The 27,557-nt window shown below is 46.2% G+C and overlaps 1 protein-coding gene and 1 non-coding gene across 3 annotated transcripts in view; both read left to right on the top strand.

The window, feature by feature from the left end:
- GALNTL6 (polypeptide N-acetylgalactosaminyltransferase like 6) overlaps positions 1-17,869 on the top strand; it is a 775,084-nt gene extending 757,215 nt beyond the window's left edge. For both annotated transcript variants that reach the window (XM_038755166.1, XM_038755167.1), the window contains 2 exons: positions 5,455-5,604; positions 17,161-17,869. In XM_038755166.1, coding sequence (XP_038611094.1) covers positions 5,455-5,604; positions 17,161-17,328 — 318 coding nt within the window. In that variant the 3' untranslated portion in view covers positions 17,329-17,869. The remainder of the gene's footprint in view (positions 1-5,454; positions 5,605-17,160) is intronic.
- LOC119935984 lies at positions 1,817-1,959 on the top strand. Its single transcript, XR_005453578.1, has one exon. It is a non-coding gene; the product is annotated as a small nucleolar RNA SNORA7 (small nucleolar RNA).
- Positions 17,870-27,557: the final 9,688 nt, after the last annotated feature.

Consider the following 27,557-nt stretch of genomic DNA (forward strand, 5'->3'; position numbering starts at 1 on the left):
TCTCCCCCTCGTCCCCCTCTCCATCCTCCCCATCTTACCTCCTTCCCTTCCCCACAGCACCTGTATATATGTTTGTACATATTTATTACTCTATTTATTTATTTATTTTACTTTTACATATCTATTCTATTTATTTTATCTTGTTAGTATGTTTGGTTTTGTTCTCTGTCTCCCCCTTTTAGACAGTGAGCCCGCTGTTGGGTAGGGACTGTCTCTATATGTTGCCAACTTGTACTTCCCAAGCGCTTAGTACAGTGCTCTGCACACAGTAAGTGCTCAATAAATACGATTGATTGATTGATTGAATGAATGAATGAATAAATACCACAATTACTATGATTATTCTCTGTCTCCCCCTTTTAGACTGTGGGCCCACTGTTGGGTAGGGACTGTCTCTATATGTTGCCGACTTGTACTTCCCAAGCGCTTAGTACAGTGCTCTGCACACAGTAAGTGCTCAATAAATACGATTGATTGATTGATTGATTGAATGAATGAATGAACAAATACCACAATTATTATGATTATTCTCTGTCTCCCCCTTCTAGACTGTGGGCCCACTGTTGGGTAGGGACTGTCTCTATATGTTGCCAACTTGTACTTCCCAAACGCTTAGTGCTCTGCACACAGTAAGCGCTCAATAAATACGATTGATTGATTGATTGATTGATTGAATGAATGAACAAATACCACAATTACTATGATTATTCTCTGTCTCCCCCATCTAGACTGTGGGCCCACTGTTGGGTAGGGACCGTCTCTATATGTTGCCAACTTGTACTTCCCAAGCGCTTAGTACAGTGCTCTGCACACAGTAAGCGCTTAATAAATACGATTGATTGATTGATTGATTGATTGATCGATTGATTGATTGATTATTGGGAACATCATCATCATCATCATCATTCCCGCAGCAGTCGTGCAATACAGATAACGGGCAGGAGAGGGCAGCACTAGACAGGTAACCAAAGCAGCAGAAAGGTTAATGACATTTTATTGGAGAGATTTCCAATCCCCAAAGACCTCGAATTGGAGCTTTTCAGAGATTAGGCAAGCCTGACGGGAGGGGATTAAAAATAAAATTAATCATATTTGAAACACAGATTGCAGAAAATTGATTCTGAGGTTAAAAACTTACAATCCGTTTTGTTTGGCGGTGATGAACTGGAGGCTCTGTTCAATACTCCACTCAGGGCATTTTATCGGAATTGTGATTAGTGTTTCCACATTTGGATTTAAATTCTCGGCAGAGAGACTAAGTATGTCAGCGCAGAAATCTACTGGAATTATTCACGCTGAAAATAAACCCAAAGCACACGAACGTGGGCCTTAGGGAGTTGTAGCAGTGCTTTTATTTTTCTGAAAATGACAAAAATAAAATTCAAATGGGACCGCTGCGTTGCAAAGGAAAATGGGAATTGAACAATTATGGGAATCCTATGGTAGGATTTCCATTGGTATAAAAAGCAAGGGGGCAATGTGGCCTGATGGAAAAAACTTGAGCCTGAGAGTCAGGAGACTCGGGTCTTACCAATCAATCAGTGGTATTTATTGAGAGCTTACTGTGTGCAGAGCACTTTACTAAGAGCTTGGGAGAGTAATGATTATGGTACTTGCTGAGCGCTTTCTATGTGCCAAGTACTGTTCTAAAGCACTGGAGTAGATTCAAGTTAATCGGGTTGGACACAGTCCCTGAACCACATGGGGCTCACAGTCTAAATAGGAGTATTCCCAGCTCCAAATGGGCTGCTCTAGGGCCTTGGACGAGTCACTTAACCTCTCTGGACCTCAGTTTCCTCACCTGAAAAATGGGGATCCCCTCTCAGGGTTGCACCTGGAGAGTTTCCAGTACTCTACCAGTCACGACTACAGGAGGGAGAGTCAAGCAGAGGTCTACCCATTCCATTCCATTCCTAGCTTGGGCAGTGACTAGTGATTGGAAGGCATTATGCTATAAGAACAGTGCTTTGCACATAGTAAGTGCTTAATAAATGCCATCATTATTATTATTATTACAAGTCAAAACTCACCTGTGCTGGGCAGCAGCGGCATGGGAGAGAATGGAGGGCGGAGACTCAAGTCTGCTGTGCAGAAATTCTGTATTTTTACCATGAAAACTCTATGGATACACTACCAGAACGATTGCAGATGGAAGTGTGGCATTCTTGTAGAGAACTGTCTATGGGTCAGACACAGCTCGACAGCATAAGACAACAACAACAACAAAATGGGGATAAGAGCAACTGGGAGTCCTGTGGGGGACAGGGAGACCGGGTCCAATCCAATAGCCTGGTATCTTCCCCGGAGCTTAGCCCAAAGTAAGGGCTTAATAAATGTTATTGTTATTATTATTATTGTTGAATTTGTCCAAGAAAGAAAAATGAATTTCATTTTTCCAGCAGAGTCTGATTCATTATTTCGCCCTTAGCCTTTAGTGTCTGGTGGCTTCTGCTGTTCTTCTGCATCCTCCTCAAACTAAAAGCAATATAGAGCAAGGGCACTCTAGGGAAGGGGTGTAATTAGGGAGCAATTCTGATGATAAGGTAGAAGGAGTGAGAGAGTGGGAGTCGGGGTTGGGGGCGGACAATTCATTCCAGCATTGATACTAACACAATGACACAGTACTTCATCTCAAGAGATTCGCTTATCCTCATCCCCTCTCGGGAACTCACGTTGAGTCCCAACCACCTGAGCCTTCCACATGGCTGAGCCATGTGGCCACCTAATAATAATAACTGTGCCATTTGTTAAGTGCTTACTGTATGCCAGGCACTGTACTAAGCGGTGGGGTGGATACAAGCCAATTGGGTTGGACACAGTCCCTGTCCCACATGGGGCTCACAGTCTCAATCCCCATTTCAGCACTTAGTACAGTGCCTTGCATATAGTAAGTGCTTAACAAATACCATAATTATTATTATAATTATTTCACAGATGAGGTATCTGAGGCAGAGAGACATGAAATGACTTGCCCGAGGTCACCCAGCAGGAAGGCAGAGCTGGGTTTAGAACCCAGCTTCAAAGAGCTAGTAGGCCGGAGAGATACCATTTTGGATTTTTTCAGTCCTGTTGGGAAACCCTCAGGTCTCAACAGAGACCTCAGGAGAGCAAGGTGTGTTCAGTTCAATTACTGTGGGGGTCATCAGCCCTGAGGAGTGAACACCTGCTCTTGGGCCAAGTCCGGACACACCTTGGTGAACCCTGTCTGCCCGTATATCGCTATTGATGTCTGTCTACTTGTTTTGTTCTGTCATCTGTCTCCCCGCATCTAGACTGTGAGCCCATTGTTGGGTAGGGATTGTCTCTATCTGTTGCCGAATTGTACTTTCCAGGTGCTTAGTACAGTGCTCTGTACACATTTATTGAGTATGCGCTCAATAAATATGATTGAATTCCCCACTGGACACCAGTGGGCCAAGAAAGGATGTAATGGCAGGTATGAGTCAGCCATTTCTCTCCTCAAAACAGGCTGGGAAAAGCTAAGCTGTTGGATGGGGGCTTCTGGGAGCAGAGCTTCAAAATGGACTTTAGTATCAACCTATGGATATTCCTTGAAGGGTACTTGAGTAACTGTAAAAATGGAAAAATTATATGACTTAAAAAAAACAGAAAGAAAGGAACTAGCGGTCACCTGGATTATACAAACCCATCATCAGTCAACCGTATTCACTGAGCACTTACTGAGTGCAAAGCACTGTAATAAGTGGTTGGGAGAGTACAATATACTCTCCAACAAGAGTGTGCCACTAAGACAATAAAAGGAGTCCCATGGCCTATTGGAAGCTCACCTACTCCAGGAGGCCTTCCCAGACTGAGCCCCTTCCTTCCTCTCCCCCTCATCCCCCTCTCCATCCCCCCGCATCTTACCTCCTTCCCTTCCCCACAGCATATATATGTATATATATATATATATATATATATGTTTGTACATATTTGCTACTCTATTTTACTTGTACATATCTATTCTATTTATTTTATTTTGTTAGTATGTTTGGTTTTGGTCTCTGTCTCCCCCTTTTAGACTGTGAGCCCACTGTTGGGTAGGGACTGTCTCTATATGTTGCCAACTTGTACTTCCCAAACGCTTAGTACAGTGCTCTGCACACAGTAAGCACTCAATAAATATGATTGATGATGATTGATGATGATGATGGAACTGGAGGTCAGGAGACCAGGGTTAAAATCCCAGTTCCTCTCTTGCCTGATGCGTGACCTTAAGCAAAATTATTTAACCTCTCTGGGGCACATTTCCTCATCTGGAAAATGGGGATAAAATGAATTACGAGGCTCATGTGGGACAGAAACTGTGTCCAACCTGATTAACTTGAATCAACCCCAGGGCTTAGAACAGAGCTTCACACAGAGTAAACACTTACCAAGTACCATAATTATTATTATTATTTGCTTGGCCATCAGTGGTGAAGATTTCTGTTCAAAGAACCACTAGGAGTGTTCCTCGAGGTGGTCAGGCCTGGCAGGAATCCTGAGACAGAGCTAGTCAACGTGGGCAGCTTCCAATGTGGACTTTAGTACAGTTCCCCAGGGAGCCAACCTTGCTCCATGCAATTCCTCATGTAGGCCTGTCTGAAAGCAGACTTGGAAAGGTGTTCTTATTTTGGGGTTTTGTTTTATTTCTTCTATAGCGACATCTAACCAGAAATGACAGTCTGGGTGGTCTGTCAGGGTAGGGCAAAGTATTCCGGGATTCCTATCAGTGGTTTCTGGGACTTCTGTACTTACAGTAGTAATGGTGCTTATTATGTGAGCACTGCACTAATTTGTGGGAAGAAACCCCATTGACACACAATTCCTGGACTTTGGGGAGCTCACCTGGACCCAGGATTGTGAGTCTGAATCTTCTGCAGCGTGGCCTGGTGGAAAGAGCCGAGGCTTTGGAGTCAGAGGTCATGGGTTCAAATCCCTGCTCTGCCAATTGCCAGCTTTGTGACTTTGGGCAAGTCACTTCACTTCTCCGGGCCTCAGTTACCTCATCTGTAAAATGGGGATGGAGACTTAGCCCCACGTGGGACAACCTGATCACCTTGTAACCTCCCCAGCGCTTAGAACAGTGTTTTGCACACAGTAACCGCTTAGTAAATGCTATCATTATATATATATATATATATATATATATATATATATATATACATTATTATAAACTCCCCTTCTAGACCATAAGCTCCTGGCAGGCAGGGAATATCTCTATCGACTCTGTACTCTCCCAAGCTCTTAGTATAGTGCTCTGCTCAAAGTTAGTGCTCAGTAAATTCCATTGATTGATTGATCTGGGTTTAACCAAATGGTTTGGGTGGAAGTCATAGGAAGGCAGGGGAGGAGAGAGGTGAGGAGAACGGCAAGGAGGGAGAAATGGAGAAGGAGAAGGAGTGATGAGGGAAGGGCAGGGGTGGTCTGGGCCCATGTACCCTTAGCCCTTTCCTCTGTGCTTGCTTTTAGCTCTTCACCTTTGGCTGGAGAGAGGACATTCGCCCAGGGGAACCGCTTCACACCCGAAAATTCTGCTTGGATGCCATTTCCCACAGCAGCCCGGTCACCCTGTACGACTGCCACGGCATGAAGGGAAACCAGCACTGGAGTTACCGGAAGGTAAGAGCCTGTGAGGCCTAGCCTCCAGCCTGGGGGAAGGGAGGATGAGACTTTGGTGATGTTCAAGCTCAAGATTTTCCTTCAAGGGTGAACCCTCTCTCATTTACCCTAATCGGCAGAGCTGAAACTTGAAGCAGTTTAAAGAGAAGTGTGGCTCAGTGAAAGTAAGAGCTTGGGAAAGTACAATAAAACAGGGTTGGTAGACACGGACCCTGCCCACAAAGAGTAGGGAAGGAGTGTGGTCTAGGCAAGTGAGCACAGCCCACAGACTCAGAGGACCTGAGTTCTAATCCCAGCTCTGCCACTTGCCTGCTGTGTGACCTTAGGCAAATTGCTTAATTTTTCTGGGCCTCGGTTTCTTCATCTGTAAAATGGGGATTAAAGCCTTGCTCTGCTTCTTTCTTAGACAGTGAGCCCCAGGTGAGACAGGGACTGTGTCCAACTTGTTTATCTTGTATCTACCCCAGTGTTTAGCACAATGCTTGGCACATGGTACATGCTTAACAAATAGCCCCGAAAACATACCCTCATCAGTTAAGCCCTTTAGATACTCCCTTCTCTGATAGCACACAATACATACCTTCCCCCGACCTGTAATTTGTTTTCGTGTCTGCCTCGCTTGCCAGACTGAAAGCTCCTTAAGGGCAAGAATTGTATCTACTAACTCTTGCATTCCTGCAAGAGCTTAGAACAGTGCTCTTCACAAAGTAGGCACTCAATAAATAATATGGATGGATGGAAGGAAAGGAAAGAGAGAGAGAGAGAGAGAGAGAGAGAGAGAGAGAGAGAAAGAAAGAAAGAAAGAAAGAAAGAAAGAAAGAAAGAAAGAAAGAAAGAAAGAAAGAAGGAAAGAAAGAAAGAAACAGAAAGAGAGAGAGAGAGAAAGAAAGAAACAAACAAACAAACCTGGCAGGGGAAAGGGTGACCATATCCTCTGTATTTGCTGAATATACAGAGATCATATACAGAGTTAGGAGGTAGGATAGTTCTCATAGGATGTAAAGACTACTTTGTTGGAAAACTCAGCGTGGCCTAATAGATAGAGCACGGGTCCGGTATTCAGAATGACCTGGTTTCTAATCCCAGCTCCACCACTTGCCTGCTGTGTGACCTTGGGCAAGTCCTTCACTTCTCTGTGCCTCAGTTACCTCATCTGTAAAATGGGCATGAAGACTGTGAGCCCCATGTCAGACAGGGATTGTGTCCAAACTGATAAACTGGTATCTACGTTAGCGCTTAGAGCAGTGCTTGATACATAGTAAGCGCTAAACAAGCACCATCATCATCAAAACTCCTGCTGAGGAAACTGATGCTATTGAACTCAGCAGATCTGACCTGGGGATTCTCTGCGACATCGCGCTAGGCTAAGCCCAAACGGGCTCCCATGGTTGAAGAAAAGTCTCTAATTCCCTATCGGCCTTCCATCCAAAGCGTGTATTAAAAGACTCCCGTTATGGCAGAACTGACGGCAACAGGATCAGTGAAGGATTCTGTTTGGGATCTGGGCAATCATATCTCAGCATGACCAGAACATGACGGGTTTTCAGGTGAAGCGTTTAATGGGTGGCTGATCCTGTCAAATCCTTCTGCTGTTCTGCCTCCTCTATCTCTGGAAAGGCTGGGACGAACAGACTTTCTCTGAGGCGATGATTTCCTCATCTTTGAAAAGCGTCTTGGCTGGCACTTCAACCGCAGGGCAAAGCTGTGAGGTTTTGAGGGGATCAGGCAAGCCACCTTTTTCCAGGGTTAATCCTGGAATTTGAGGGGGGTGGTCCCAGAGAGGAGGAAGAGGATAGCAATGAGCAAGCTAGTCAGTAATATGTACACCTACTTTTGTGAAGAGCACTGTAGTAATCCTCAGAAGAGTACACTAGAAGTCACTCAATCAAATTTATTGAGCGCTTACTATAATAATAATAATAATTAATAATAATAATAATAGTATTTGTTAAGTGCTTACTATTTGCCAAGCACTGTGCTAGCGCTGGGGAAGATACAAGGCTATCAGGTTGCCCCACGTGGGGCTCACAGTCTTCATCCCCATTTTACAGATGAGGTAACTGAGGCACAGAGGAGTTAAGTGACTTGCCCAAAGTTGACAAGTGGTAGAGCCGGGATTAGAACCCGTGACCTCTGACTCCCAAGCCCATGCTCTTTCCACTAAGCCACGCTGCTGCTTCTACTGTTTGCAGAGCCTTGTACTAAGCATTTGAGAGAGTACGCTATACCAATATGACTGACACATTCCCTGCCCACAACAAGCCTACAGTCTAGATGGGGAGAAACGCTCTGGACATATTACTCCCCTCCTCAAAAACCTCCAATGGCTACCGATCAATCTGCGCATCAAGCAGAAACTCCTCACCCTGGGCTTCCAGGCTGTCCATCCCCTGGCCCCCTCCTACCTCACCTCCCTTCTCTCCTTCTCCAGCCCAGCCCGCACCCTCCGCTCCTCCACCACTAATCTCCTCACTGTACCTCGCTCTCGCCTGTCCCGCCATCGACCCCCGGCCCACGTCATCCCCCGGGCCTGGAATGCCCTCCCTCTGCCCATCCGCCAAGCTAGCTCTCTTCCTCCCTTCAAGGCCCTGCTGAGAGCTCACCTCCTCCAGGAGGCCTTCCCAGACTGAGCCCCTTCTTTCCTCTCCCCCTCGTCCCCCTCTCCATCCCCCCGTCTTACCTCCTTCCCTTCCCCACAGCACCTGTATATATGTATATATGGTTGTACATATTTATTACTCTATTTATTTATTTATTTATTTTACTTGTACATTTCTATCCTACTTATTTTATTTTGTTGGTATGTTTGGTTCTGTTCTCTGTCTCCCCCTTTTAGACTGTGAGCCCACTGTTGGGTAGGGACTGTCTCTATGTGATGCCAATTTGTACTTCCCAAGCGCTTAGTACAGTGCTCTGCACATAGTAAGCGCTCAATAAATACGATTGATTGATTGATTGATTGAGAAGATAATAATAATAATAATGATGGTATTTGTTAAGCACTTACTATGTGCAAAGCACTGTTCTAAGCGCTGGGGGGATACAAGGTGATCAGGTTGTCCCACGTGGGGCTCACAGTCTTAATCCTCATTTTACAGATGAGGGAACTGAGGCCCAGAGAAGTGAAGTGACTTGCCCAAAGTCACACAGCTGACAAGTGGCGGAGCTGGGATTTGAACCCATGACCTCTGACTCCAAAGTCCGGGCTCCTTCCATTGAGCCACGCTAAGATGACACAGTCCCTACCCTCAAGGAGCTTACGGTCTAATGTGCCAGGAGCCTAGAGAAGATACTCTAATTGAGCAGATTTCTTGTCTACAGAGACTCAAAGAAGAGGGCTCTTCTCCCTTCTAGATAATAATAATAATAACGATGGTATTTGTTAAGCGCTTACTATGTGCAAAGCACTGTTCTAAGCGTTGGGGAGATTACAAAGTGATCAGGTTGTCCCACAGGGGGCTCACAGTTTTAATCCCCATTTTACAGATGCGGTAACTGAGGCACAGAGAAGTCAAGTGATTTGCCCAAAGTCCCACAGCTGACAGTTGGTGGAGCCGGGATTTGAACCCATGACCTCTGACTCCAAAGCCAGTGCTCTTTCCACTGAGCCACGCTATTGTGGGCAGGAAACATGTCTACCACCTCTGTTACATTGCACTCTCTGAAGCACTTAGTACAGTGCTGTGCACACAGTAAGTGCTTAATTAAATTCCACTGATTGAATGATCTTCTTGAATGTGTTGGCCCGTTCTCAGAGGGTAGAAATGATTAGTAAGGTAGTCTGTTTCCCTTGGATCTTTCCTCAGCTGTTGGACTGAGCTAAACACTATGCTCCTGGAGTAATGGGGGCCTTGGCCCAGGTACTCTCCCGAACACTTAGGACAGTATCCTGTCCCCAAATAATGCCGTTGATCGGCTGGTTGTAAGCTATTTGGGAGGTGAGCATTTTCTGGTGCCTCCTGGCTGTTATCCCTGCCTGTGGGCCATCTGGAATGGCCATGGGAGCCTCTTCTGGACCTGGGTTCTAGTCCCAGCTCCACCACTTGTCTGCTGGGTGACCTTGGGTGAGTCACTTCACTTCTCTGGGCCTCAGGGACCTCATCTGTAAAACGGGGATTAAACCTGTGAGACCAATTTGGGACAGGGACTGTGTACAACCAACTACCTTGTATCTACCCCAACGCTTAGAATGGCGCTTGGCACGTAGGAAGTGCTTAACAAATACCACAATTATTACTATTATTCATTACTCTGGCACCTGGCCCAGAGAGAGGAGAGGCTTCTGGCTCCACTGGCATTTCCATCTGGTCGTCCGGGCGACACAGTGACTCGCCTGCTGCTCTCACTGCTGCCTGGGTCCCAGCCTGCTGATGGCCATTTGGTCCAAGACAGTCTGCCTGATTCAGAGAGTTGTTGCCCCTGGCAACTGGCACGTTCTGGAAGAAGATCAAAACCAACTTGTCCAGTAATTCAGCCCCAGGTGCAATGGGGGTGGTGGGGAAGGGGGTGGCGTGACCTGATGGCAGGAGGTGATGGGGCAGAGGGTTGTGAGGGTCGAGGGGAAGGACCAGTCAGCACATTGGCATGAGCCCTGAGACTTTCATAGAGATTCAGCCCAGGCTGGCTGGGCCTGAAGAGTAAGCCCCCCACCCCCCAACCCCCCTCGGCCTTTTTACCCTCCCAGTCTTGGTGAGCCATTTCAGGGTGAGGGGAAAGGGGTAAAGAGGAAGGCGCAGGAGAGGAGAACCTTAAATAGCGCATGTGAAGCTATGCCTGAATATGGTGCTAACTCCATTGTCGTGAAGCAGCCGGCACCCCAATGGGATTGGCACAAAGTGGGAAAATAGTCCCCATGGCTTTCAGGGCAGAGCAAGCAAGTAAACCCATCTGCTCCTTGACGTTAGTAAGCACTCAATAAATATGATTGATTGATTGATTGATTGATTGATTGATCTGATGCAGATAAGGGCAGAGCGAGCACTCTGTAGGCCCAGCGAAGCTAACCTCCAGGGCTGAGGTCTAGTAATAATGATAATAAATAATTACGGTATTTGTTAAGCACTTTCACTGTACTAAGCGCTAGGGTGGATACAAACAAGTTGGGTTGGACACAGTTCCTTGTCCCACGTGGGACTCACAGTCTCAATCCCCATTTTATAGATGCGGTAACTGAGGCACAGAGAAGGTGAGTGACTTGCCCGAGGTCACAGAGCAGACACGTGGCTGAGCCGGGTTTAGAAACCATGATCTTCTGACTCCCCTGGTTGGTTGGGTGAGGAGGGCGGAGGGTGACAGCAGGTAGGTCAGCCTAGAAGTGCAACCGTCGGGACCCGGTGGTTCTCCTTCAGCAGAGGCTCAGGGAAATTTGGGAGACGCAGAAGCAGATCTTGAAGTCGTGCCAGGCACTGCGAACAGCACACATCAAAACAACAAAGCAGCGTGGCTCAATGGAAAGAGCACGGGCTGTGGAGTCAGAGGTCATGGGTTCAAATCCCGCTCCGCCACTTAGCTGTGTGACTTTGGGCAAGTCACTTCACTTCTCTGGGCCTCAGTTCCCTCATCTGTAAAATGGGGACTAAGACTGTGAGCACCCGGTGGGACAACCTGATCACCTTGTAACCTCCCCGGTGCTTAGAACAGTGCTTTGCACATAGTAAGCGCTTAATAAATGCCATCATTATTATTCAAATCCCGGATCCACCACTTGTCAGCTGTGTGACTTTGGGCAAGTCACTTCACTTCTCTGTGCCTCAGTTCCCTCATCTGTAAAATGGGGACCAAGACTGTGAGCACCCCATGGGACAACCTGATCACCTTGTAACCTCCCCGGTGCTTAGAACAGTGCTTTGCACATAATAAGCGCTTAATAAATGCCATTAAAAAAAAAATAAAAAAAACAAAGGATCTTTGTTCCGCGGAGGCTGGATGAGAAGGATTGTTGGCTACACAGCCTATCCCTCGCCCCCAGAATACTCTCTTGCTGGTATGACTAACATGGGTTCAAACCCTGACTCCACCACTTGTCAGCTGTGTGACTTTGGGCAAGTCACTTCTCTGTGCCTCAGTTACCTCATCTGTAAAATGGGGATTAAGACTGTGAGCCCCATGAGGGACAACCTGATCACCTCGCAACCTCCCCAGAGCATAGAACAGTGCTTTGCACATAGTAAGCGCTTAATAAATGCCATTATTATTATTATTATCTTCCAATCCAGGTCGGCTACTCACACACACACACCACACGCGCCACACACACCTGCCATTTGTGTTGCGGCACTCGGCCTCTGTTCACACCGTGGGTCGTGCTGAGGCAAGGTATGAAGCTTAGGAGAGGAGTCGGTGATCTTCACCCTAGGGTTTTTGCAGGCTCCAGTCAGATCAATAGACTTGAGGGCAGGGATCGGATCTACTAGCGTTTTTTGTATTTTACTCTCCCAAGTTCATAGTGTAGTGTTCTGCACACCTTAAGCACACAATGAATTCATTCATTCAGATGTATTTATTGAGCGCTTACTGTGTGCAGAGCACTGTACTGAATACCACTGATTGGTAATGCACACAAACAACCCTGACCCTCACCCCCAACTCGAAAGAGCCCCACCACCACCATCTCAGGGCGAGAGGAGCCCTCAATTGCCCTGGTCTGACAATCGTTGAAAATGCTCTATTTGAAGTAGCAAGGCCTAGTGGCTAGAGCCCGGGCTTGGGAGTCCAAAGGTCATGGCTTCTAGTCCCAGCTCTGCCACTTGCCTGCTGTGTGGACCTTGGTCAAGTCACTTCACTTCTCTGGGCCTCAGTTACCTCATCTGAAAAATGGGGATTGAGACTTTGAGCCCCACATGGGACAGAGACTGTGTCCAACCCAATTTGCTTGTATCCACCCATCCCAGACCCCACTGTCCCCACTCAGGAACTCGAGGAGCCCAGATGATGATGATGACGTTTATTTTTTTATGGCATTTATTAAGTGCTTACTATGTGCAAAACACTGTTCTAAGTGCTGGAGAGGTTACAGGGTGATCAGGTTGTCCCATGTGGGGCTCACAGTCAATCCCCATTTTACAGATCAGGTAACCAAGGCACAGAGAAGTTAAGTGACTTGCCCAAAGTCACACAGCTGACAAGTGGCAGAGCTGGGATTTGAACCCATGACCTCTGACTCCAAAGCACATGCTCTTTCCACTGAGCCATGCTGCTAAGCACTTTCTATGTGCAAAACACTGTTCTAAGCACTGGGGAGGTTACAAGGTGATCACACTGTCCCACGCGGGGCTCACAGTCTTAATCCCCATTTGACAGATGAGGTAAATGCGGGACACAGAAGTTAAGTGACTTGCCCAAAGTCACACAGCTGACAATAGGCGGAGCCGGGATTTGAACCCATGACCTCTGACTCCAAAGCCCATGCTCTTTCCATGAGTCATGCTGCTTCTCTGATCCCAGGTGGCTGATACACGTTGGTAGGTGGATGTTGGCACAAGGGTCACTCATAGTGTTCACACCCAGCTAATCTGGAAATCGACGCCAGCAGGTAGGACGGGAATAGGGGCCCATGGAGAAAGGAGCTGAAACTGCAGTCGGCCCTCAGACCAGAATATTAGAACCACGCAAACACACACACACGATCGCCGTCCCAACTCTGAGGTTTTCCCCGTGACCTCCCCGAGCGCTGCCTTCCAGCAAAGGTTGAAATTTCGGGTCCGGTGAAGGAGGAGGCTTATTCTCCCATCAATCTTTCCTTGGCTGATGATGCCATAAAAGATCTGTCCGATATGGAGTGGGCTTGGTCTAGCTGGACTTTGCCCCCGGAGCAGATCGCCTGTTATTCCCGGGCCCGGAATCGGCCGGCGCTGCTGCTAACCTCTCCCGGCTGCCGGAGGGAAAAGGGCACCGTGTGTATGTGTTTGGGGTGGAGGGGCTGTGGGAGAGACCAGAAATGAACCTGTAACTAGCTGTACCTGGCCCTAGGTCGAGGGCCCCTGCAACACTCCCCAGCTTCTGCATTCTTCTAGCCCCAGAACGCAATGGAACATGCGGGGGACTGCAGTGGCAGATACTACAGTCCCTTCACCAGTGGTGTAGTAGATGGAGAATGAGTTTCGGAGTCAGAAGGTCCTGAGTTCCAATCCTGGCCCCACCACATCATCATCAATCGTATTTATTGAGTGCTCACTATGTGCAGAGCACTGTACTAAGCGCTTGAGCACTGTACTAAGCGCTTGCTTAGTACACATGTCCGCTGTGTGACCTTGGGGAAGTCACTTCACTTCTCTGGGCCTCGGTTACTTCATCTGTAAAAGGGGGGTTAAGAATGTGAGCCCTTTGTGTCCCACCTAACTTGAATCTACCCCAGCTCTTGGCTTATAGTGTTTATCATAATGTTGGTATTTGTTAAGTGCTTACTATGTACCAAGCACTGTTCTAAGCACTGGGGGGATACAACAATAATAATAATAATGGCATTTATTAAGCACTTACTATTCATTCAGTTGTATTTATTGAGCGCTTACTGTGTGCAGAGCACTGTACTGAGCGCTTAGCACTGTATGTGCAAAGCACTGTTCTAAACACTGGGGAGTTTACAGGGTGATCAGGTTGTCCCACGTGGGGCTCACAGTCTTAATCCCCATTTTACAGATGAGGTAACTGAGGCATAGAGAAGTTAAGTGACTTGCCCAAAGTCACACAGCTGAAAAGTGGCGGAGCCAGGATTTGAACCAATGGCCTCTGACTCCAAAGCCCGTGCTCCTTCCACTGAGCCACGCTGCTACAAGGTAATCAAGGTTGTCCCACGTGGAGGTCACAATCTTAATCCCCATTTTACAGATGAGGGAACTGAGGCACAGAGAAGTTAATAATAATAATAATAATAATTATTATTATTATTATTATTATGGTGTTTGTTAAGAGCTTAATGCACCAAGCACTGTCGTAAGCACTGGAGTAGATCAAGTTGGACAGAGCCCATGTCCTCTATGGGGCTCACAGCTTTAATTCCCACTTTACAGATGAGGTAAGCGAGGCACAGAGAAGTTAAGTGAGCTTTAGAGAGCTCCGCATAACCCTAAGCGGCAGCAGAGTTAGACCTTCCTCTCCCCCTCGTCCCCCTCTCCATCCCCCCAATCTTACCTCCTTCCCTTCCCCACAGCACCTGTATATATGTATATATGTTTGTACATATTTATTACTCTATTTATTTATTTATTTTACCTGTGCATATCTATTCTATTTATTTTATTAGTATGTTTGGTTTTGTTCTCTGTCTCCCCCTTTTAGACTGTGAGCCCACTGTTGGGTAGGGACTGTCTCTATATGTTGCCAATTTGTACTTCCCAAGCGCTTAGTACAGTACTCTGCACATAGTAAGCGCTCAATAAATACGATTGATGATGATGATTCCTAACCAGAGCCATGTCTAATGCAGGAACGGCTTTGCCTGGGGGCCGGAGTTGGGGCAGGCCCGCAAGATATCGGGCTAAAACAGGAGCTGAATTTACCTCCCCTTCGTGGAGGCTTCCATCCACAAATTACTCTTCCAGCTACCCTCAGCATTTTTGTGTGTATTCACTCCCCTCCTCGGCTCTTGCGTATCTATGGTTATTCAATTATTTATTCAGTTATCTCATTCTGACATATCCATGCTACTCTCTCATCTCCTTGCTCCTCCTCCTCTCTTATGACTTCTAGAGAGTTTGTTCGCCTGTCTCGCTTAATAATGTTGGTATTTGTTAAGCGCTTATTATGTACAAAGCACTGTTCTAAGCGCTGGGGAGGATACACGGTGATCAGGCTGTCCCACATCCTCATCATCATCATCATCATCAATTGTATTTATTGAGCGCTTACTGTGTGCAGAGCACTGGACTAAGCGCTTGGGAAGTACAAATTGGCAACATATAGAGACAGTCCCTACCCAACAGGGCTCACAGTCTTAATCCCCATTTTACAGATGAGGTTACTGAGGCACAGAGAGGTCAAATGACTTGCCCAAAATCACACAGCTGACAAGTGGCAGAGCTCACTTAGTGGAAAGAGCCCGAGCTTGGGAATCAGAGGTTGTGGGTTCTAATCCCAATTTCACCACTTGTCTGCTGTGTGACTTTGGGCAAGTCACTTAACTTCTCTGGGCCTCAGTTACCTCATCTGTAAAAGGGGATGAAGACTGTGAGCTCCACGTGGGACAACCTGATTACCTTGCATCTGCCCCAGCACTTAGAACAGTGCTTGGCACATAGTAAGTGCTTAAACAAATGCCATAATTATTATTAATTAATCAGTCAACAATGGCACCTACTGAGTGTTTACTGTGTGCAGGGCACTGTACTAAGAGTTTAGGAGAATACAATTCAGAGATACAATGGTAAAGCAGTGCAGTCTAGTGGATAGAGCAGGGGCCTGAGAGTGAGAAGGTCCATTCCAATCCCAGCTCCAGCACTTCTCTGCTATGTGACCTTGGGCAAGTCACTTAACTTCTCTGTGCCTCAGTTACCTCATCTGTAAATCTGTGGATTAAGACTGGGCATTCCACGTGGGACATGGACTGTATCCAACCTGATTAGCTTGTATCTACCCCCAGAACTTAGTACAGAGCCGGGCACAGAGTAAGCACTTAACGAATACCATAAAACAAATAGTCAATAGAAATGCTCCCTGCCCATTCTCCCAAGCCCTTTGTACAGTGTGCCGCACGCAGTAAGCATTCAAATAATATTTATTGATTGATAAGCCCCCAGAGGGCAGGGAACAGGATTTTTGTTTCTGGTGTGCCCTCCCAAGTGCTTAGTATTGCTCCCTGCCCCAGGAGGAGCTCAATAAATACCACCAATAATGAAGGTGGTGATGTAAGACCCTACCAAATGCAAGTGGAGAGAGCCCAGTTTTGTGTCCCCCATTACCTTCCCAGCACCCGTGGCTGAACCCTCAGGAACTAAAGAGGCGGTGTAGCCTGGTGGAAAGGGCGCCAGCCCTGGAGTCAGGGAGCCTGGGTTCTAATCCAGGCTCCACCACTGGCCTGCTGTGTAACCTTGTGTGCCTCAATTTCCTTTTCTCTAGAAAGAGAATTAAATAGCTGTCCTCCAGCCTACTCAGACTGTGAACCCCATGTGGGACAGAGACTGTGTCCAACCTGATTATCTTGTATCTACCCCAGTGTTCAGTGCAGTGCTTGGCCCAGAGTAAGCCCTCAAGAAATACCATTATCATTACTATAATTATTACTCATGAGAGAAGACAAGAGGTGCCGGCCACCTGGTTCAGATCCACAGACCGGGCCCTAACAGCAAACCCAGAAAGCCCTCAGCTCACCCTGACTTGCTGGCAGGTAGGCCTGGCTTTATTTATTCACCGGCTGGGCAGATCCTGGAAAAACGGACTCTACACGGAAGAGAGAAAATGAGCCTGGGCCTGTTTGAGTCCCACTTACTAAAAGAACGATGAAAGAAGCTGAGAATACAGCTAAAGTATTTGTCATGGGCTGCTTAATTTCACTTTCACTATGTCTCTCTCTCTCTCTCTCTCTCTCTCTCTTTCTCTCTCCCTCCCTCCCTCCCTCCTTAGGACAAAACTTTATTCCATCCTGTGAGCAACAGCTGTGTAGATTGCAATCCAGCTGAGAAGAAGATTTTTATGAACAGATGTGACCCTTTGTCTGAGACTCAGCAGTGGATTTTCGAACACAGAAACGTGACTGTTTTAGAGAAATTTAACGGCAATATCAGTTCCTAGGAAGATTGGAAGGAGAGGAAAGCAGTAGCCGAGGGACTATTTATATACCGCCGCCAAAAGACATTTTGGGCAGCATCTGGGTCGAAGGAGTCAGGAATTTAATTTCCTAGATCCAGGAACCCCGTTCCGAGGACGAAGAGGATATTGAGGCCAGGCCGATTCACCTCCCTGGGTCCCTCCTGTGTCCGAAGAACTCGAACTCAGAACTTCACCAGCTCCTGCTGTGAACTTCAGACTGGGCAGTTCCCTTGCTGGTCAAGGGCAAACGTTATTTAAAGACTTTTCAAAAAACACTTCTGAGTTAATAAAGTGAAACAAAACTCTAGTGTTTCCTCAGGTCAAATCCTGCAGTAGTGAGTAGCTATGAATGGATGCTGTTAGTTAGGGGTGGGAGGGACGGGGAGGAGGATAAAAGGTGTGCATGACTGCTACGGGGGCCGGAAATTACCACAGGTTTAGAGCTAGTCACGTCCCAGTGTTATGGACAGACTCTTCTTTCTGGAGCCATTCTCTGAATAAAAAATGGGTTAAGCTGGTTTAACCCTCAGACTGCCGCAGATGATTTTAGAAGCCTCCCTCCATCTTGCGTGTTCCAAAAATAAGTCGAGTTGGTGGCGGGGGAAGTGTGTGTGTGTGTCTCTCTACTGGTTTGAAACCTGAAGTTGAGCCCCATTTTGGAGGGGGTTTAAGGGCAGGGCCTGCAAAACCAGAGATCTAGACTGTAGCCAAATTTTACTACAGAGGTAGCCAAATTTCACTCTGAATTCTCAGGGATCAGGGCTGACGTCAGCAGGGCAGCCACAAGATTCCAGCCCTTGTCCTTAGCCTTTTTGGTCTAATGGAAAGCCCACCACTAAATAGAGTGAGATCTTTTTGAAGCATATTATAGCCTATCTGCTTCCACTCTTTCTCTCTTTCATCCCTTTTGTCCTTTTTTTTCCTCCAGAGACTAACAATAATAACTGGGGTATTTGTTAAGCACTTACTATGCGCCAAGCACTAGGATAGATAAGATAATCGGGCCAGACGTAGTCCCCGTCCCACATAGGACCCCCGGTCTAAGAGAAAAGGAATCTGGTTTTCATCCAGACTCTTCCATTCCCTTCACCTTAGCTGAGGGTCAAACTTAGTCTTGGAAGATGTTGGTAAAAAGGCCAAGTAAGTAAACCATACCAAAATAGAAATCAGACCAGAGTCAGAGAACAATGTAAGTTTTATGGGAAGGATTTCCTCAGGAAATCTATATTTACCTTTCCATTCTCCTTAGAACTTGAAAAGTTTGATTTCTATTCAATCGTAACATTTACCGAAGCAGCAAATAGAATGAGATGGATATGGTGATTCGTTGAGCATTTCTGAAAAGAAGTAGTGGTTGAATTAAAAAATGGCTCAGTGCCAGTGCTTAGCACATAGTAAGCGCTTAACAAATATCATTATTATTATTATTATTATTATGGGCTGGTTCTCAGAAAATCATTTGACTGTAGGTGATGGACTTGGAAAAGATGCCTTTGAGGTTTGTTTGGGGCTTCAAAATGAACCACAGGGAGTGTGGTCATGCTCTGCTTTGCTGTTGGGAAGATTGTGCATTTCAGGGGTGAAGGTGTGGAAAGTGGAATGGTTAATATTTAATGCTTCAGTGAAAAAAAATCCTCAAGATGGCAAAATCCTAGAAGAGGCCCTAATGCTTTCTCACTTTTTTCCTGAATGGTTTTGGAGGAGATAATAATAATGGCATTTGTTAAGCACTTACCTTGTGCCAAGCACTGTTCTAAGCACTGGGGTAGATACAAGATTATCAGGTTGTCCCACCTGGGTCTCACAGTCTTAATCCCCATTTTACAGATAAGATAACTGAGGCACAGAGAAGTTAAGCGACTTGCCCAAAGTCACACAGCTGACAAGTGGCGGAGCCGGGATTAGAACCCATGTCCTCTGACTTCCAAGCCCATGCTCTTTCCACTAAGAGATGGAGTAACTGCTTGGCCTAGTGAATACAGCACGGGCCTGAGCATCAAAAGAACCTGGTTCTAATCCTGGTTCCACCACTTGTCCGCTGTGTGACCGTGGGCAAGTCACTTCACGTCTATGGGCCTCAGTTACCTCATCTGTAAAATGGGGATTAAGACTGTGAGCCCCATGTGGGACAGGGACTGTGTCCAACCTGATTAGCTTGGATCTACCCCTGTGCTTCATATAGTGTCCTGGCTCATAGCAGTTAACAAATACTGTAAGTAAAAAAGGTGGAAAGGTCTGGAGGTTTTGTTGAGACCACGAGTTTTCTGCCCTTGGGTTACTTGGAGACCATTTCGGATGATCTTGCAAAGGCTGGAGTTGATGGGGAAAAGCAACATCATTTCATCTGGAAACCTTGGCCAGAGGATGAGAATTCCACAGATGCCTTCACCATGTTCCCATGCAGTATTAGAGCCATGAAGAAAATCCCGATTCTTTGGTCCATCCCTAACAACGAGACAAAATGTCGACAGATGAATGGTGTATTTGAGAGAATCGGTTTTCTTTACTTAACTTTTGATCTCACCTGTGAAGAGTTTCTCTTGCCTTCTCCATCAAAAGGATATTTTACATAGGTTGAAGGATCTTGCCAAACAGAAGATAAATCATGTGGAAAATCAGTACTGGGAAATTAACCAGTATGTTGAATGATTCCAGAGAGGGAGTGAAGATTTCTCTCAAGTATTCAAACAAGAAGTAGGCTGTGATTCCACAGAAATTCCCATTTGGGCATTGGCTGGAGATTCGGACTGGAGTTTCTGGCCCGGTGTTCTGACTTGATTATCTTGAAACTACCCCAGTGCTAGCTGCACTGCTTGGAACATAGTAAGCGCTTAACAAATAGCCCAATATTACAAACTTGACCTTAGCAAGACTGGCACAAGGATTCTATCATCATCATCAATCAATCGTATTTATTGAGCGCTTACTGTGTGATCTATCTGATCTTTACATGGCCGGACCCCAGGTCTTCTTGAGAGGTGAGTGATAACTGTACACTTTCAAATGCAAAGAAGCAGGAGACTTGGGTTCTAGCCCCAGCTCTGTTACTAGACTGCTGTGAGTCCTTGGGAACGTCATTAACTTATTTGAGCTGCAATTTCCTCATCTGTAAAATGAAGATAATAATACCTGTCTTTCCCTGCCTGAGAAGCAGCATGGCCTAGTGGAGGAAACGTGGGCCTGAGAGTCAGGAGGACATTGGGTGCTAATCCTGGCTCTGCCAAGGGCTTGCTGTATGACCTTGTCCAAGTCACTTCACTTTTCTGTGCCTCAGTTTCCACAACTGTAAAATGGGAATGCCTGCTCTCCCTCCTACTTAGACTGTGAGCCCCATGTGGGGAAGAGACTGTGTCCAACCTAATTAAATTGTGCCTACCCCAGAGCTTAGAACAGTGTTTGACAAATAGTAAGCACTTAACAAATACCATTTGCAAAAAAAAAAAACCTTCCAGGGTTGTTGAGGATAAAATGGAATTACTGAGGTGAAAGCATTTGAGGAGAGTAAGAGCACACTACCAAAAGCAAGATATTATTATTCCCAATCTCATAATGACCCATCATCCCCTATGGCCGCTTCTGAGCCCAGAAATTTGTGTGAAATCATGTAGCTGGAGGACAATATTTGATTAGTGCTATGTCAACTGAGGCCTGAGAAGCAAGTGAAGGAATTTTGACTTTTGGATCATCAAACTGGGCCTCAAACTCTCTCCCCAGCAGGCCCCCTCCCCAGCCCACCCTCACTGGACTCTCTAGAGGCTGACAGCATCTTCCAGAAGAGATTCCCTAATTTTTCCTCATAACCATCTGACCACGCACTTTTCTAATGCATTTCACTGCCTCCTGCTTTAGAAATCCTCTTTAAGTGGTCAAGACAGGTAAGACAGGAATGGTGATGTCCTCCATCATGGAAACATTTGTCTCACTAAAAATGTCATTAACTACCCCAACCCTCCTAATGGAGTAAAGTGTTAAAAAAACTCACAACAATTTTCAATGACTGTTTTACTCTGTTAAAAAAAAAATGTTCTGGGCCAAGCAAAATGGACGTTAAAAAGTCTGGGAGAGTCCTCCGTTCATTTCTCTTTTCCCTATTGTATTCTCCTATTTGACTGCGGAGGAATTCTAGTGTACTCTCCCAAGGACTTAGTCCAGGGCTCTGTGCAGAGTAAGTACTTAATCAATACCATCGATTGACTGATTGAATTCATGACAAAGCCAGAATTGGGTGAATTGGAGACAAAAACCAGTACCACCTAGTAGGCGAGGCTTAGAGATGGGGAAGGGGGAATACAATAGATGCCTAACAGTACAAAGCGGAAGCTGAATACACTAATCACAGCCATGCTGATTCAGATCCTTGTATGATCGGAGAAACAAATCAAAAGGAGTTTGGCTCAGGGGTGCTGACATTTCATTTTAAACCAGGAGGCAAAAAGGAGGCAGGGATTTTTGGTGGAATGGAACTGGCAAGGGCCAGATTGCAGAAAGCTAACAGTAATAATAATAATAAGTCTGGCATTTTTTAAGCACTTACCTCAAAGCACTGTATTAAATACTGGGGAAGGAAGAATATAAGCAAATCAGACCAGTCCCTGTCCAACATGGAGTTTGCATCTAATAATAATAATTATAATGATGGCATTTGTTAAGCACTCACTATGTGTCAAGCACTGTTCTAAGTGCTGGGGGGGATACAAGGTAATCAGGTTGTCCCACATGGGGTTCACAGTCTTAATCATTTTACAGATGAGGTAACTGAGGCCCAGAGAAGTTAAGTGACTTGCCCAAGTTTACACAGCAGACAAGTGGCAGAGCCGGGATTAGAAGCCACAACCTCTGGCTCCCAAGGCTGTGCTCTTTCCACTGAGCCACGCTGCTTCTCTGAGGAGTGGGAAGAACACAGCAGGTAAGTGGCAGAGCTGGAATTAGAATCCAGATCTCCTACCTTCTCCCAAGCCCAGACTCTATCTATTAGGCCTTATCGCTTCTATACCATTTTGTGTCTTTTCAGCCCTGATGAGAAAGTCTAAGGTTTTGTCAGAAATCTGCCTGGCTGGGAATACGTCTGTTATATTGTACTCTCCCAAGTGCTTAGGACAGTGCTCTGCACACAGTAAGTGCTCAATAAGATATGATTGGCTGACTGACTGGTAGTCCAACTCAAAAAGCTCTGGGGGCCAGTGCCCCCCGTGGACTGGGCAACTGGGGCTTACCTATTTTTAGCCAGCAGAAAGCCCAGTTTTGCTTTGTGGTGATGATAACAATAATTGTGGTATCTGTTAATCAATGGTATTTATTGAGTGTTTATCATGTAGAGAGCACTGTACTAAGAACTAAGGAGCGGACGATACAACCGAATTAGCAGGCACGTTCCCTGCCCATAATGAGTTTACGGTCTAGAGTTGCCAAGCACTGTAATAACCGCCGGGGTGGACTCCAGATCATCAGGTTGGCCACAGTCCCTGTCCCACATGGGGCTCACAGTCGAAGGTGGTGGGAGAATGTGTTGACTCTCCATTTTACAGATGAGGAAACTGAGGCACAGAGAGGTTAAGTGACTTACCCAAGGTCACACAACAGGCAACTGGCAGCACTGGGATTAGAGTCCAGGGCCTCTACCTCCCAGGTCTGGTCTATTTCCACTTGGCCATAAAGCTTCCTGATCTGATCTTTTTTTATCATCTCTATTCAAACCACAGGTGGGTTCAGTGAAGCAAGGCTCAGATAATTAGCTTTCCCCAGAGCTCTACTGTGGGACCAGAAATTTCTTATCTGGCAAATTGCAGCTTCTATAGAAAGCACCAATTTCCATCTTTGCAATAGGTAAGTCTTGTTAAACGAAAAAGACTAAGAGATACATCACCACAGAAACACAGCTCGTATTCATCCCAAGAAAAGATGAGTGAACAAAAGAATGTGAGTTAGGAGAGTGGGAGGGGAAGGAGATGGAAGAGGAAGAATGTCTCTCAGTGGATTATTTTTTCTTTTAAAAGAACATTAAAAAAATATATTTTTCTGAGCCAGCAGCAGGAAAGTGTCAGAGTGACTGAGATGTCAAAGGAATAACCTTGTTGCAGAATTGCTGACACAGGAAAGGAGTCTCTTCCTGTTAGTGACTACTGGAGAGGAAAATCAGGTAATTTTTGCCCTGCTGCCTATGGTCTGAAGATGAGGTTATAAATGAAAGTTTGGACAGGAACACTGTAGACTATGCAGATTTTTTTTGGATTTATGTTTCAGATTTCTCCACAGACGTTAGAAAGAACTCTTTATATTATTTACCTGGGAAAATGGCCTCAGTTCAAATGAAGACACTATAGCTTAAGGATGGATGTCTTAACTGGTGGACTGCTGGATCTCAGGACCACAGAACATCAGTAGCTGCCAGGAAATCTCCCCAGGGTGAGGAGGATGTGAAAGGCTTCCAAATGACCAAGGAAAAAGAATTTATGGATACAAAATAAGAGTTGCAAATGGCAAGTAGAAGTGATTGGCCACTGTCAGTCCCAATGTCCAGCCCCTCCCACAGAGCATGCTCAGAGTTAAAGAAGCTTACCAGGTACCTTCTGTAAGGATTACGCTTCCCTTTTTCTTATTCCTAGCCCTCTTTTCACCTGTTTCTTCCTACTTTTATTTTTTTTAAATAGTATTTTATAAGTGCTTACTCTGTGCCCCAGGCACTGTTCCAAGACAGGAATTAGATACAAGACAATCATGTTGAATACAGTCCATGCCTCACATGGGGCTCACAGTCTTAATCCCCACTTTACAGATGAGGTATCCAAGGCACAGAGAAGTTAAATGACTTGTCCACGTTCACACGGCAGACAAGTGGGGTAGCTGAGATTAGAACCCAGGTCCTTCTGACTCCTAAGCCTATGCTCTATCCACTAGGCCATGCTGCTTCTCTCTCGTATAGAGTCTCTCTTCAAAGGCATGTGGAACCCTAAATTTTGCTTGGGAAATTCTGAGGGCAGGGTAGCTAAATCTGGCCTAGTGAAAAGAGCACCATTCTGAGAGTCAAAGGATCTGCGTTCTAATGTCGGATCAGCCACTGGACTGCTGTGTGACCTTGGGTAAGTCACTTACCTTCAAGGCATTTACCTTCTAATAGTAATAGTATTCATTAAGTGTGTCGAATATTGACCTAAGAGCTGGGAGAGAATACACAGCGGGCAATTAGAAACTGTTCCTGTTCCTTGGAGGACTCAAAATCTAAGAGTTTCATTGGGGAGAGGGGATATGTTGCCAATTTGTACTTCCCAGGCACTTAGTACAATGCTCTGCACACAGTAAGCGCTCAATAAATACGATTGATGATGATGATTGGAGACAGGCACAACAAGATTGATGAAACATTAAAACACAACACAAACAAATACGCAAAATTGGCTCAAAGTCTGGGTGGGAATGGAGGAATCCGAGAGCACAGGAAAGTAGATTTTCTCCCAGCCTGGTGGGCACAGAGCATGTTGAGAGCAGGGACCCTCAGTAGCACGAGGGAAGATGGCTCTTACCACCATGCTCTTCTCAGTGGTGATAAAAGAGTGCGAGAGCATGTCGGGTCCCCAGCTTGGCAGATATGTAGCATGCCGGAAGCAGAGACCCTCGGTGGCAGGAGGGAAGGTGGTGTTTTCCACAGTGCTCTTCTTGATGGCAATGAAAGAGTACAAGAACATGGAGGGCAGGAGCAGGTTCTATCCCTGGCCTGGTGGGCGTGGAGCATGCTGGAAGTTGGACCCTCAGGGGAGAGAGGAAAGGAGTCACAGGGACTTTCCTCTGCAGGGATGGAGGGGTCCGAGAGCATGCAGGAACTGCTTTGGGAGGCATGGAGCATGCCAGAAGCGAGGGCCCTCGATCATCATCATCATCAATCGTATTTATTGAGCGCTTACTGTGTGCAGAGCACTGTACTAAGCACTTGGGAAGTACAAGTTGGCAACATATAGAGACAGTCCCTACCCAATAGTGGGCTCACCGTCTAAAAGATGGAGGGAGGGAAGGTGGTAGTTACTACAGGGGCTTTTCTCAGCAGCGACAGAAGACTCTGAGGGAGCACTGGAGCAGCTTTTTCCCCAGCCTGGCAGGCACAGAGCGTACTGGGAGTGGGGGACCCTCGGTGGTGGGAGAGAAGGCGACGGTTACTGTGGTGCTTTTCTCAGAGAGCTCCGGTTACTCATACCGCCAAGACTTGTTGTGGCGCCTACGAATCTATCTTTGTCAGGTCTCCATGCAGACGGGAATGTTCGCAGCTGCGATCAGCCAGAGGCTTGGGACCTAGTTACAGTTTTGTTTTGTGGTTTTATTATGTGTTCTTTGTTCCAGGCACTGAACTAAGTCCTGGGGTAGAAAAAGGTTAATCAGGTTGAGCACAGTCCATCTCCCACATGGGGTCCACAGTTTTAATCCTCATTTTAGAGATGAGGTAACTGAGGCAGCGATAGTGAAGTCACAAAACCAAGACCATAAAACAGGCAAGTGACAGAGCCAGGACTAGAACCCAGTCCCAGTCCTGGAGAAGCAGCGTGGCTCAGTGGAAAAGAGCCTGGGCTTTGGAGTCAGAGGTCATGGGTTTGAATCCCGGCTCCGCCAACTGTCAGCTGTGTGACTTTGGGCAAGTCACTTAACTTCTCTGTGCCTCAGTTACCTCATCTGTAAAATGGGGAGTAAGATTGTGAGCCCCCTGTGGGACAACCTGATCACCTTGTAACCTCCCCAGCACTTAGAACAGTGCTTTGCACATAGTAAGTGCTTAATAAATGCCATTATTATTATTATTATTATATTTCTCACTCCCTGTCCACTAGGCCACACTGCTTCTTGTCATTTCCCAGTACACACATTACAAATGCTTCCTCTTGAGGAGATTTCATTACCATCTGGTGAGTGCAGGGGTTGTTTTCATTACTATAGTAGTAACTTCTGTGCCTCAGTTTCCTCATTTAAAAGGGGGGGGGGTGAAATACCTGCTCTCCCTCATTTGCTCTGCATTCAGCCAAGCTCACCTGATAGGGACACCTGTCTACATGTTTTGTTTTGTTGTCTGTCTCCCCCTTCTAGACTGTGAGCCCGTTGTTTTGTAGGGACCGTCTGTATATGTTGCCAACTTGACTTCCCAAGCGCTTAGTACAGTGTTCTGCACACAGTAAGCACTCAATAAATATGATTGAATGAATGAATGAATATGGTGATGATGATTATGGCATTTGTTAAACATTTGCTATGTGCCAACCACTGTACTAAGTTCTAGAATAGATATAAGAAAATCAGGTCAGACATAATCCCTATCCTAAACGGTACTCACAGTCTAAGTAGGAGGGAGAACAGTTGTTGAATTCCTCTTTTACAGATGAGGAAACAGAGGCTCAGGCAAGTTAACTGACTTAAGCGACACAGCAGGCAAGTGACAGAGTCAGGATTAGAACCCAAGTCCTCTGACTCTCAGGCCTGGGCTTTCTCCACTAAGCCACACTGCTTCCAGAGTCCTTGGGCAGACAGAGGAGTACGATCACCATTTCTCACATGGCTCCAGAGTTGGCGATCTTGGAAGCAAAATTATTTCCTTTAAGTCACATGTTGAGTATTATGAAGCTTCAGGGCCATTTCATGGAATTCCTGTTGGGATGAACATAAAAAGCCCAGAAAACTGGACTGCCTCCTTTGGCAAGCCAAAGACTCACAACCAAAGAATGAGTAGGAGCCAAGCCCAGCTCCACTGACCTTCAGCTTGGTCGGCCTGAGGACCCAGAGCTAGGTAACTGCCATTCTCTCCAATTCATCTCTGGGGAGACCAGCTGGCCTTCTGGATCAGCTGGCTTTGCTTGCATGGATGCTTCCAAAGCAAGGTCATAAGGTAAAGGGATCCCTTGGGATGTGTCTCAAGAACTCCTGCTGACCTGAGCAGAGGCCCCATGGCCAATGTTTCACAGTGAGCCGGGAATCTGTTCTAATGCCAGCTTTCAGCTTGTTCATCAGTTCCCTCCAACCCAACTGTGGAAAATGGAGTCAAAGTGTAATTATTAGGTAACTCTGATTCACCCTTCTAATGGTGGTATAATGTTGACATAGCGCTGGCAACTGAATCTAACCATTCCTGTTGAAAAGGAGAAGTCTGAAGATTTTGGCCAACATCTCTGGGAATCAGTCCAAAGGTACCTATCAGCTTGGCCACTGGCACCGACTTTTTTCCAGCAATACCAGATAGGCAAAAT

The sequence above is a fragment of the Tachyglossus aculeatus genome, chromosome 12, assembly GCF_015852505.1.
Source record: "Tachyglossus aculeatus isolate mTacAcu1 chromosome 12, mTacAcu1.pri, whole genome shotgun sequence".
In the NCBI taxonomy this organism is placed as follows: domain Eukaryota; kingdom Metazoa; phylum Chordata; class Mammalia; order Monotremata; family Tachyglossidae; genus Tachyglossus; species Tachyglossus aculeatus.